The sequence below is a fragment of the Pan troglodytes genome, chromosome 17 (genome assembly GCF_028858775.2).
Source record: "Pan troglodytes isolate AG18354 chromosome 17, NHGRI_mPanTro3-v2.0_pri, whole genome shotgun sequence".
NCBI lineage: Eukaryota > Metazoa > Chordata > Mammalia > Primates > Hominidae > Pan > Pan troglodytes.
Genome location: NC_072415.2, coordinates 25,396,683 through 25,409,295, shown reverse-complemented (window position 1 = coordinate 25,409,295; position 12,613 = coordinate 25,396,683). Strand labels below are relative to the sequence as shown.

The 12,613-nt window shown below is 40.7% G+C and overlaps 1 protein-coding gene across 50 annotated transcripts in view; it reads right to left on the bottom strand.

Annotated features, from left to right (window-relative positions):
• Window positions 1-12,613, bottom strand: part of EPB41L3 (erythrocyte membrane protein band 4.1 like 3) — a 236,951-nt gene that overhangs the window by 96,210 nt on the left and 128,128 nt on the right. For 41 of the 50 annotated variants that reach the window (XM_016933355.4, XM_016933350.4, XM_054672326.2 and 38 more), the window contains one exon: window positions 186-379. In XM_016933355.4, coding sequence (XP_016788844.4) covers window positions 186-368 — 183 coding nt within the window. In that variant the 5' untranslated portion in view covers window positions 369-379. Of the gene's footprint in view, window positions 1-185; window positions 380-12,613 lie in introns of those variants that run through there. The other 9 variants (XM_016933356.4, XM_063795989.1, XM_054672361.2 and 6 more) reach the window with 1 other exon arrangement.

Below are 12,613 nucleotides of genomic sequence, written 5' to 3'. Positions count from 1 at the left end.
GCAAGGTTGTGGAATGTCATTCACTGAAAGCCTTAAAATAGCATACATTTTCATCTGCCTGGGGCTAGAAGGGGAACAGCAGATGACCCCTCATAGCTGCCTCTAGGGCTAAGAGACCAAGGTTAAAGCCGATCCTGGAGCAGCTCAGCAAACACTGCGTCATTAGTTTTCTGGCCTGGGCTCACCTCCCTCCGCACCGGGGTGCTGTGCGCTGCAGCGGCGGCGAACTGCTCCAGGGCCTGCTGCTGCTCCTCGTTGGGCGGCTCCGGCACGGGCGCCCCCGCGCGCCCCTGCGCCCCCGCCGCCTCCTGGGGCTCGGCCTCCTGGTCCGGCTTGGATTCCGAGTCTGATCCAGATTCGGTCGTCATGGTTGATTGTTCTGCAAGCAGAAAAAAGGGAAGAGCAGGTCACTCCGTGCAAGAAAACTAGGATGCTCACCGTGAAAGGCTCAAGAGAACCACAGAGAGGGAGATGCTACCAAACCCCATCCTATTCCACACACTGGACAGATGACTTGTCAACTTCACCACTGAGATGGGTGCCCACCAGGCACTCAAAACTAACATTTATCTAGGAGGAAAAGTTGATCTGTAATGATCACAGGCTTTATTCCTATTAGATTTTTGCCACAACGGATTGTTAAATGACATTAAAGAAATGTCATAATAATTAAATATCTTACATTCAATTAAAAAAATTTGCTGTATCACCTGCATATATATTTCAATCCCTTGGAAGGATGATTTAATAACGGAAGCAGACATTCTTTCTCATTTCCCTCCCCCTTCCTATCTCTACACAGGGGCCCTCCCAACCCCCTGAATCTACAGATACTTCAAGGAACAAATGCCTTTCCCATGCGATTTCTCTTAATCCAGTTATCCCTCTTTGAGTTAGCAACTGAGCTACAACAGCAGCTTCTTCAGGGACTCGGGATCTGTCTCACTGGCCATAGCTGCAGGGGCACAGGCAGGATCACCTCTCCTTCCCTCCCAAGTTAATTCTCATCTTCTTCCTGGCTTCCCCCTATTTCCATTGAGTGTTGAAAGGTAAATTTATCTCATATCTCATAGGGAACTCAAACAACAGATCTTAATATATAATAATCTGCTGATACATCCTTTAAAAAGACCTTCTAAAATATGAACATCTTCCCAAAGATTGCAAGTCAAGATGTTTCAGGATTTCGTGCCTCAGTTTCCGCATGTGCCAAATGAGGACACTGAACGTGATAATACCTAAATAACTTATTTCTTGCTATTACATTTTTTCTCCTACTAATAAGATATTCCACAATGTTTTTAAAGCAGATTTTTGCTCTAAGCAGCAAGAGAGCTGCTATTACGCCAAGTAGATCCCATGTCATTTTAAGCAATTACTTACCTTAGGTATATGGAGTAAGTATCTCAAGTACAAATATCTCATTATTGTCATATAATTTCCCTTCCTAATTATAATTTTATAGTAAAAATATGAGCAAAGGACTAGTGTAGTGCTTTAAGCAAATTATATAATTGGTATAATATAGAACTGTGCAAAAATAAAACCAGTAACTCTTAGTTCCTATCTTCACAATATATATAAAAATATGTTTAATAATTTGAAGAAGAAGGAAGCATCACAAATACCAATCTAGGTTATAAACTAAATGCTATATCTGTGTTTTCTATTTACGGTTACTTTCACAATCACCAGATATTCTTTCTGTTGAATAAAAGAGACATATCAATTTGGCATGTGCTTAGTTGCCCAGAGCATATGTAAATATCGAGTCTGAATACAGAGAAAGGTAGTGATGCAAATAAAATGAACAGACTTTCTTTTTTCCTGTTATAATACATTTTAGATTTTCAAGCAAATCTTAAAAGTAAATATTATATTCTCTTTTGTATGCTTATCCTGGAAAGTGGCATAAATATATAGAGAAAACAGTAGAGGAGGAGGAAAGGTTGTGGAGGGCTGCAGAATTTAGAGCTTCTGGTCAAACTCCATCTTTTGGAAGGGAAAGGATTAGCTTTAATAGTCAATTCAACCCACCAAACACTTACTGAGTACCAAATATAAGCCAAGCACTGCTTGTGGTTTAGAAACAGAGATTCATCTGTTGTAACCACTACCCCCCATCTCAAGGAGCTCCTAGTCTGTGCCGGAAATATGCTCTCTGGAATCCATTTTCTTCATCTTCTTTTGGTAACTAAGCTTTCAGATTTAGCAGGTGCCCCTTCACCCAGCCTGAGACTACAATGAGCTGTGGCTGTGGATTAAGACTGGACCAAGGAGACAACAGAAGAAAAATGCACTCAATGTTTAGGTCATCTTCATAAAGACAAAGCCACTTGCCCTAGATTTCCCTTTCCCATTGGCTGGATGTGCAGGTCTTAAACCCAGTCCTGGACATGTCACATTCAGGGGAATGACAGAGCCACCCCTTCCAGCATGGGTCTCTGGATGACCTCATGGACCATGACCCACCTACTCTGGACTGTGACGTAAGGCAGAAATCAACAACTTTAGCTTGTGTTCATTTGCTCAGGAAATTGCTTATTCTATTTCCTGAGCAAATGAATATCCCATGATTTTAGTGTTATCAGCCTAGTTGGGAAACCGTTTTGCATCTGCTTTTGTCTTAAATCCAGGACCATCACCAAAGCAGAGAGTCAGCAGTACACAAGCTAAATAAAAATGTAAAATGGATAGAGCCCAACAACCACCTACCAATAATCTAAAGAATAAAATAATGTACCATTACCATCTATGACTATACCATATAATACCTTACCTGTTGTATATCACACAACTCACAGCAGCTCATACCTCAAAATCATCTACTATGCCCTTGTCATATATTTCCTAGGTATATTAATTTTCCAGCACTATAGGCATAATATAATAAATGCAAATTGTTGCCATTTTGGCCACTTTTAATAAAATAAAATTGTCAAGGCTACTGAGAGATAAAGTAATAAAACTTTAAAATGTACGTCTTTTTTAATGCTGGAATCTCACTAGAATCAATATCTAATTCCACATTTCTCAAAGGACATAAGCTCTTATTATTCCTACAAATAAACCAGTATGGATGGCCTAGATCAGCAAATTCTATTTCAAAACTTGTTTCCTCTTCCCCACCCATATACCAATGTAAGCAAGCAATAACCTGATTTTTAATGGCAAACTAATATCAACATCTAAATACAATATGTCTGGCTGGGCGCAGTGGCTTACACCTGTAATCCCAGGACTTTGGGAGGCCGAGGCGGGTGGATCACTTGAGGTAAGGAGTTCAGGACCAGCCTGAACAACATGGTGAAACCCTGTCTCTACTAAAAATACAAAAATTAACCAGGCGTGGTGGTGCTTGCCTGTAATCCTAGCTACTAGGAAGACTGAGGCACAAGAATTGCTTGAACCTAGGAGGCAGAATTTGCAGTGAGCCGAGATCACACCACTGCACTCCAGCCTGGGTGACACAGAGAGACTCTGTCTCAAAAAAATAAATACAATACAATATAATATGCCTAACTTAAACTCGTTATTTTAATAAGCTTTTAGTGTTCTCCTTCACTCTTAAACCCAAATGCCAAAACATTTCTTTTCAACTAGATTTTCAAGATATTTACATTGCTTTGGTTCTTTTTCTTATACTCATTCCTTGCTTTCTAGGATGGTGCTGCCATTTAAAATCACAGCTTTCCCTTTCCAACTAACTAAAGACTATTGTTTTCCAAGGTTCCCTTCTCTTCTGATAGGTTCACTTTGCACCAAACTATCTGCCAATTATTTGGGTTACTGGAAGCAAACATCATCACTTGAAATCCCAAACAGAAAGTGAGACAAAATGTATTTATGCTTAGTTTTGACTGAAACTGTCCTTTCCTTATACTAAATTTACCTTACAATTGTGTTTTGCTCAGGCTTTAAAGGTTTGGATTCCTGGAAACTCCAAATCCTAAAAGTTGGGGTAAGGACATTCATAAGTATGCTAGGCAGATGGCAAGAGGAGTCCTTAATTTTTTTTAAAGAAACGTATATCATATTTCAATATCCCTCTCTCAGGAATATACTTATTAAATGAACACCAAAAGAAATGGTAAATGAGCTTCAAAGGATGCATGTGCAGGTGTGAATGAAATCATCTTCACAATCCCCAATCTAATTCACCTATAAAAAGACGGTCATTGCCATGCATTTTGGGCTTTGTTCCTTTTCAGCTCTAATTTTTTATTCCACAGAAGCAAGAAAAAAAAGTCAGTTAATCCTCATCTTTTCCACTTTTAGAAGTGGCAGCTCTAAAATCTCCATCTCCTAACTAAATGACTGCTAAATTAGTTTCTGTATTCAAATTTATCTACCTCTCTTGCGGACATAAAAATTCAGTGGCATTTTATGAAAAGACACAAACTAAAGATTTAGTGAAGGAAAACGCTTAATATAAATTTCTGTCATTTATGTGTAAGACAGGATTCCTACAGAATAACAAAGCATTTCATAAAAGAAAACGTCTTCATACCATTTACCTGTCTAACGAGGATATAGGACTCAAATGGACAAACTTTTTAACATCAACCTTTTTTTCTTTTATATTTCAAGTGTAAATTTATAGGAGAAGTGGGTCTTACTTAACATAAGTATTTGTGACTATAGAGTACTATCCACCAGTCTGCTAAAAACCATCAGTTGCGAGCAAGCTAGAAGACAGTAATATTCTTTGGCCCTTCTACTGAATTTTTTCTATTTGCATGAAAAAAAAAATGCCCTAGTATCATCCATCCAAAAAGAAAATCCCAAAAAGAAACCAAAACAACCTGCTGTTGGTCTCACTTTCCACTCTCCTACTCCCTCTAGTAGGGCCCTACCTCTCTACTTTTCTGTGGTGCCAAGCTTCTGGAAGGAATTTTCTTCTCATGCTGTCACCACATCCTCCCACTCACTCACACTTCAGTATATTCCTCATAATTCTAGTAACTTCGCTAAGGTGACCATGACCTCCCCACAAGCCAATCAATCCTAGGTGGCATCCCTCCTCATCTTTCAGTTCTCCAGGTTTGACACCCTCTTGGCTTCCTTCTATCTTTTCTGGCTACTCTTCCTCATTTCCACTTGTCTCTGCATATCCCATTTCTCATATTCTATTTCTAAACTTCACAATTCTTTACAAATCCATCTCACTCTTTAAATTATCTTTCCTGGAGAGCTCATCCACTTCATTTCAAATACAATGACAATTCCAAATTTTGTGACCTCTCACTGAGCTTCAGATCCATAAATACAACTCTTCTTCTCACTTCTTTACCTGGATATCTCAGAAGCACCTAAAACCGAACATTTTTCCATCCAAACCTTTGATCTCTGCACCACCCCCTGCCTGCTGCCAACCCCCCAATCTGCTTGACTCCTGTCCTCCCTATTGCAGCAGGTGGCCTCCATCTGTCCAGAGGCTCATGCTGGGACTGGGACAGCACTTCCCTCCCTATGCCTAACTCCAATCCACCTCACTCTTGGCAATATCACCTCCTGAGTTGTGTTTAAAGAAACAGTAGAAGAGGCTGGGTGCAGTGGCTCACGCCTGTAATCCCAACACTTTGGAAGGCCAAGTCGGGTGGATCCTCTGAGGTCAGGAGTTCGAGACCAGCCTGGCCAACATGGCGAAACCCCATCTCTACTAAAAGTACAAAAATTAGCTGTGTATGCGGTGGGCACCTGTAACCCCACCTACTCGGGAGGCTGAGGCAGGAGAATCGCTTGAACTGGGGAGGCAGAGGTTGCAGTGAGCTGAGATGATGCCATTGCACTCCAGCCTGGGTGACAAGAGTGAAACTCCATCCACCCTCCCCCCGCCCGCCCCCCCAAAAAAAAAAACAGTAAAAGAAAGAATGGAAAAAGTTCTAGGCAGAGGATTCCAATCAAGCAAAAGCAGAACAGTATGGAGGATCGCATGCACTTACTTGCGTGAGGTTACGTGGTCTGATGTAGCAGGAAGGAAGGGGTGCGTGAGAGTGATGAGAGGTGAGGAAAAGGGATTGAGAGCGAGACGGACACAGGCAGGTCCTGCAAGGCCGCCTGACCCTCGCTAAGGAGACATCATCTTGTTACTCAGGGATCATCTGGCAGACATGGGAACCTCAGAAAGCATAACTGGGCTTCTCCATTGTTTCAGCTCAAAGCTAGGCCAAACTCAGAGACCACACAGGCCCTGAAGGGGCAGCCGGGACAAGTTACTCCTCAAAGTACCAAATGGTAAAATTCAGGACTGGTCATTATTAAATATCTTCAAAAAGTTGACAATAAAGGGTTGAGATGCAGGGACAATTCTGATGGTTTGTAAAAAACAAGCTTTTTGGCCATGCTAAGCTCAAATCTTGAAGGCCAATACACCAGCTCCTGTGGAGCTGACTGACTTTTTAAGATTATGTAAGAAGCAGAAAGTCAGGATTTTTATGAAGACATAATAATTCAAAAATTAATTTCACAATGGCCACTGTAAATCTGCAAAGGGTTACCAAGATTCATCAATATGGAGACAAAGATTTCATAACAGAATTGCACATTTACAAATCAGTATTGGAAACTTAAAAAAAAAACAAAACTAAATGAAACAATAGTAAGGCCACAGGCCCCAGTCCCCTGCTTCAAGGAATGCACATTCAGACAGGTTACCTCAAGAAGCAAGCCAAGCACCATGCCCAGGGTGTGAGAACACAGCCCAGAGAGGGGGCTTTAACTAAGTCTGTGGGGACAGAAAGGATTTTCACAGGAAAGAACACTTGTCTGATTTAAAAAAAAAAAAAATCACTAACTTTCAGTCGCAAGACAACTAGTTTTAAACTTTAGACACAAACATCACAGGCTACTTCAGAAAGCTAGAAGGGAAATCAGGAATAAATAAGAGCGCAGGGAGGCACTGTGACGGGGCAGGAAAAGTGGGTTCCGCGCCCAACTCTGCCATATGCTCTGTGACCTCAACAGAACGTGGCTTCCCTTTCTGTTCTAAAATTCCAAAATTCTAGGATTCCTGAGAACCAAAGACACTGTTATATTCACAGCAAGAAATCTAAAGAAATGTTGCAAAGTGAAGACAGATACTACCTGATCCTACTGACAAGGCCCAAGGGCATAAAGCTCTGAGGGCAGGCAGCCGCCAGCCCTGTAGCAAGCACAGACCTCTCCCACCACTGTGTGGGTCAGGCTGAAGGCTTCATTAACTATTTGAGTCTATAAAGGTTTTATTTAGTTCACTGAAGCAATACTTTACACAGATAACCTGAAAAAGTTGAAAAAAACACTCAATAGATTGGGAAAATCTGGTTTATCTGCAGTAAGCTTTTAGCTTTTAAGTTAAAAAATGTTTAGATCTTCTATGCGTGAGCAGAAAAATCAACAAATATAGTTTAGAATATATATATATAGATATGGTGACTATGGAAGCATCCACCTTACCACTATATGTTCATGCTTCCAAATCCAACTGGTACCAAATGCCAGCGCATAAATTTGCCTATGCTTCTGAAACACCAAGAATCTTTGGTTGATCCCACATGTACCCAAATACATTTTAATAAGCAAAGGAAGCAGCTGATGCCCCTACTCAAGGAAGGGGACCTATGTTGGCAGAGAACTTTAATAGAGTTCAGTGACAGTATTAATAGGAGAGGCAGGGTTCCCCCGGGGGCAAAACTACTTGCAAATTAAGTCTATTGAGGGAGTGGCAGAAGAACCAATTCAAATTCTGTTCTAGGATCTCTGCGCTGTGAACACTCTGTCAAAAGCAAGGAAGTTCCCAGACTAGGATTCCTGAACTTCAGAGGTTCAGCAAAGGAGGCCTGATGATCTGAGATTTCATTTTGCTATTTTAAAGGAAAGTGTACATTCAGCAGTGACATGGCTGTACACACTGACAAGGCTTTTTTGCTTTATGTTGGAAACTTATCAATTAACTTAGAAATACTGGCTACATCATTGCTTCATTCATTAATACATTCCTTTAACAAACATTTCCTGAATAGCTGTTTTGAGGCCTAGGGATACATCAGATAAAGATGAACAAGGTCTCTGCTCTAGTGGAGCCTACGTTCTAATTGGAGGAGGAAAAGAAATAAAAAGTGTCAGAGATAGATGTTGTTAAATAACCCACTTAAAGGAAATAGCTGGCTGCTCTAGACTGGATGGTTAGGGAAGGCTTCTCCAAGAAGGAAAAATTTAACCAGTGTTGAAATATCAAGAAGAATCTGCCATATGCAGATACGCACAGTAGCGATAAAGCTTGTGAGGAAGATGATTGCCCAGGCTTGGGCAAGGAACGAAAAGAAGGCCAGGGTAGCTGGAATGCAGGGGGTGTGAGGAAGAGGGGTACAAGATAAGGTAGATATGAGGAGGGGTCAGATCCCATGGGTTTGCAGAGCTGGATTTTATTTTAAATGCAGTGGAGCATTCTGAGGTGAGGAATGATAGGGTCTTATGGATGCTTTTAAAAGGTCATTCTGGCTTCTGAGTGCAGGTGCAAGTAGGAGCAGGGGACCCAGTGACTAGGGGATGGCAACAGTCCAGGTGAGGGAAAATGCCAGAGCAAGGTAGCAGGTGAGGGAATGAAGGTAGGTGGTGCCTGTCCAGCACCCATCAGAAGCTCTCACTGCAGCTTTGGTGAGGATGAGAAATGTACGAAGCTGGTAGGACAAAGCTCCCACAAATGTTAGGTCTCTTAAAACACAGGGATCCCTAGTGGCAAAAATATTGTTTCCAATAGGCCCTAAGGCAGGGAGACTACCAACAAACAAGTGTCAAGTTTCAACAATTATTCTTCTAGACTGGATGCTCCATCACCTTTAACACGGGAAATCATTCATGAACCCGATATCATCAGGAATACTTCTAAAAATCATCCAGTTCAGGTGAAAAGTAATGCCTGCCTTCATTTATAATGGATATATTCCTGTGGTTTAAGTGACAGCTCCAGTCTTCCAAAAAAGCAAATTTAAAACAGATTAACATGAATATGTTTGGACTCTTGAGTAGAGAATGTGCTTCTAGACTTCATCTGAGAACCCAACTAATGGATAAATGACATCTGCACTTACACATTTGTTTCGACATAATCTGGCAGAGAATTTTAGTCTCCGTAAAATTTTAACGTGACTATCACTGATGCTGTCATTATCAGAAACTTGCTATTAAAGTTTCTATGTGGTCTGTACAAGAATTCTGTTAGTGCTATTAGTCTACAAGTGAATCCTGCCTTGCCCTGGGTTGGACTTAGAACCACCTCACTAAGCACAGGGCAGTGTTTCCCAGAACATACTTAAACTTTTTCACTTGACAAGCATTTTCACATATTGTTCTAAACACGGCAGAAATACTTGTTCCCAAGATACAAAACTGCTAAAAAAAATTTTTCCAGGAGTTAACACAAATATTTCAATTGAGCTTCCTGATAGCTGTGCTTATAGCAGTTCATTAGTGTTCCCTATCATTAAAATGGAGTTCAGACGGCTGGGCGCGGTGGCTCACGCCTGTAATTCCAGCACTTTGGGAGGCTGAGGCGGGTGGATCACCTGAGGTAAGAAGTTCAAGACTAGCCTGGCCAACATGGTGAAACCCCATCTCTACTAAAAATACAAATATCACCTGGGCGTGGTCACGGGCACCTGTAATCCCAGCTACTTGGGAGGCTGAGTAATGAGAATCACTTGAACCTGGGAGGTGGAGGTTGCAGTGAGCCGAGATAGCACCCCTGAACTCCTGCCTGGGTAACAAGAGTGAGACTCCATCTCAAAAAAAAAAAAAAGAAAAGAAAAGAAAAAGAAAATGGACTTCAGAATTGATGACATCATTTCCCTTAGCAAAAGCACCCTCACAACAGCATCCTTGAGGTTTTAAGCAAAAAAATCAAATCAAAGTGGACATTTCAGAGCATCAATGATATACATAAGAACAAAAGTATTCAGCCCTTATGTTAAACCGAATCCTGGAAAGAGTGAGCGAATAAACTCAATATAGCAACTATTTTCTCCATTTTCTGTTAACCATAAATCACCCTTTGTGAAGAAGAAACTGCCATTGTGCCCTCAATGTGCCAGGCATAATTTAAATACTGCATATTTGCTTCTTAACTAAACTTTAAACAAATCTGATCATATCCTCCCTAATGGTTCCCTAAAAGGAAAGTTGTGTCTAAAATGCACAGGATCTTCATGAGTTTGACAGAAATAATTCTCTATAAGCCATGTGTGATGGTGTGATTACTTTTTAGTTAAACAGGGATGATGCCTGAGAACATAAAGGAAGCTAGTCACTCGGAAGACACAGGTGGGGATGTTAGGCACCTCCCTCCTGCTCTCTACATGCTCAGCTCACCCCAACAGGACAGGGGTTCAGCCAGGTTAGTGAACAACTCGCCTAAGTCACAGGATAAGGAGCACAGCATCAAGAATTAAATCTGAGTTCTGCCTCCAATAACAGAGCTGTTTATCCCACACAAGTCATGTACATTGGTATGCGGTACTACTCTTCACCTCCTATTCCTCTTTCAGAACTGGGCAATTTATCAAAGGTATTGCTTTATGGGATCACCTACAGTTGCATGTTGCCAATATGCCACCTTATCCTTTTACTCACTGTAAGTCAAATATTAATCAATTCAAATTTTTGTAAAATTATACTTTGTTTTGGCCGGGTGCGGTGGCTCATACCTGTAATCCCAGCACTTTGAGAGGCCAATGTGGGTGGATCACGAGGTCAGGAGATCAAGACCATCCTGGCTAACACAGTGAAACCGTATCTCTACCAAAAAAAATACAAAAAAATTAGCCAGGTGTGGTGGTAGTCCCAGCTACTTGGAAGGCTGAGGCAGGACAATGGCGTGAACCTGGGAGGCGGAGCTTGCAGTGAGCCCAGATCGCACCACTGCACTCCAGCCTGGGCGACAGAGCAAGACTCTGTCTCAAAATAAAAAAAACTTTGTTTTAAAGACTATATTCCCTACTACTTACTATGTATATATATATATATATGTGTGTATATATATATATATATATATATATGGCATTACAACACTAGTGTCTTCCTTTGTTGAAAAAGTTAATCTAGTGTGAATCTTTAAGATCCTGTCATTCTGTCACAGGTTGACATTTATTCCTGGGAAACAAAAAATAAACGCTCACTGTTGTTTCTACAGAAAACATGAATGGCACTGAGTCTGCTTTTCGAGGCTCAACAACTCATAACTTTCCACTATGGCGGCTTTAAGCTTTAAAACAGACTGAGCCTACATTTTAATCAGTTACAATTTTGAAGCTGTTATTAGTGGGAAACCTCAAATTGATAAGAAGTCAGTACCTTTCAAGATATAAATGTCCAACCCTGTTTAAAATTTCCAAGCATTCCTTTGCTAAAATCAAAAGAGGAGAGAGAAAAAGGTAGCATATTTTCTCTATATTCTTCGCCAATTCTATTCAGAGAAGAACTTATTAGCAAAAAGATATCTTTGGCACCTTAATTCAGGAGCATATTTTTCTATTACCCAACATCTGACTCTGCATCTGTGAGAAAGGAGGTGTGAACCACAGAGAGTGAATAAATTAAAACAGAGTCAGACTCTTTGTACAGTCATCCACCACCAAATAAGAGCTCTCCAACTCCTTCTGAAGTGGGTCTCTCTTTCACAGAAACACTAATTTTAAAAATAGGGAAAAGGTTATGGCAAAAAACTCCAACTTTATGCCTTAGTGAGGGGGCATATACTGTCTGCTAACTGGGGATATTTGGCCAAGAATCCACGATTCAGGTTTCGCTTTGTAGGTGCCAGTACCACAGGGTGAAGGACAGAGAGAACAACAAAAATGGCTGTCTCAAAATGACCTGGGCACAAATAATCCGTGCTTCTAATTCCCTGTCTGTCCAGGAGAATTTTACATACAAATAGACCCTAAACAAATAATGAATGAATGAACAGTCTGTGTTTCTGCATCTCATGAATGTAACAGTACAGTACAGTACTTATTTCTAGGAGCCCTGTAAATTCAAACGAACAGCAGAACAAGGAGCTGCCCTGGACATTTTCTGTAACTGCACACATGTCTCAAGGCTTTTATCTCTGTGGTTAGCTCCTAATGGTAAGCTTCATGCAGGTCCCCAAAACTAGTCACTGTAAGAACGTGTGGTGAGAACAAGAAAGAAAACAAAGGAGGGGGAGTAGGACCTTTTAGGGACCCAGGAAGGCAAGCTGCCTGTAAATATTTGTATCTTGCCTTTTAAAGGAGTCCCAGGAGGTGAGTACTAAAGACTCACACAGCATGAATAATGTTTGATCAAATCAATAAAGAAATATGATAAAAAGCCAATTCTATCGCTACAGAAAAGAAATAAAATACATAGAAAAATTCCAGGTATTCTATTATTGTTTCTATTTAATACTTATAAAATCCTACCAAGTAACCATTATCAGCAGACTGGGGGTCATTAAATATTTAAATGAATGAATGAATGAATGTATCAGCTTCATTTAACCTAAATGTGTCCTAAGTCACAAGTCTACAAATGATATCTTGGGAAATGGGATCTAATTCAATCTGACCCCTAAAGCCCCTTGGCTGTTTTATGGTATACTGCACTAAACAGAAAC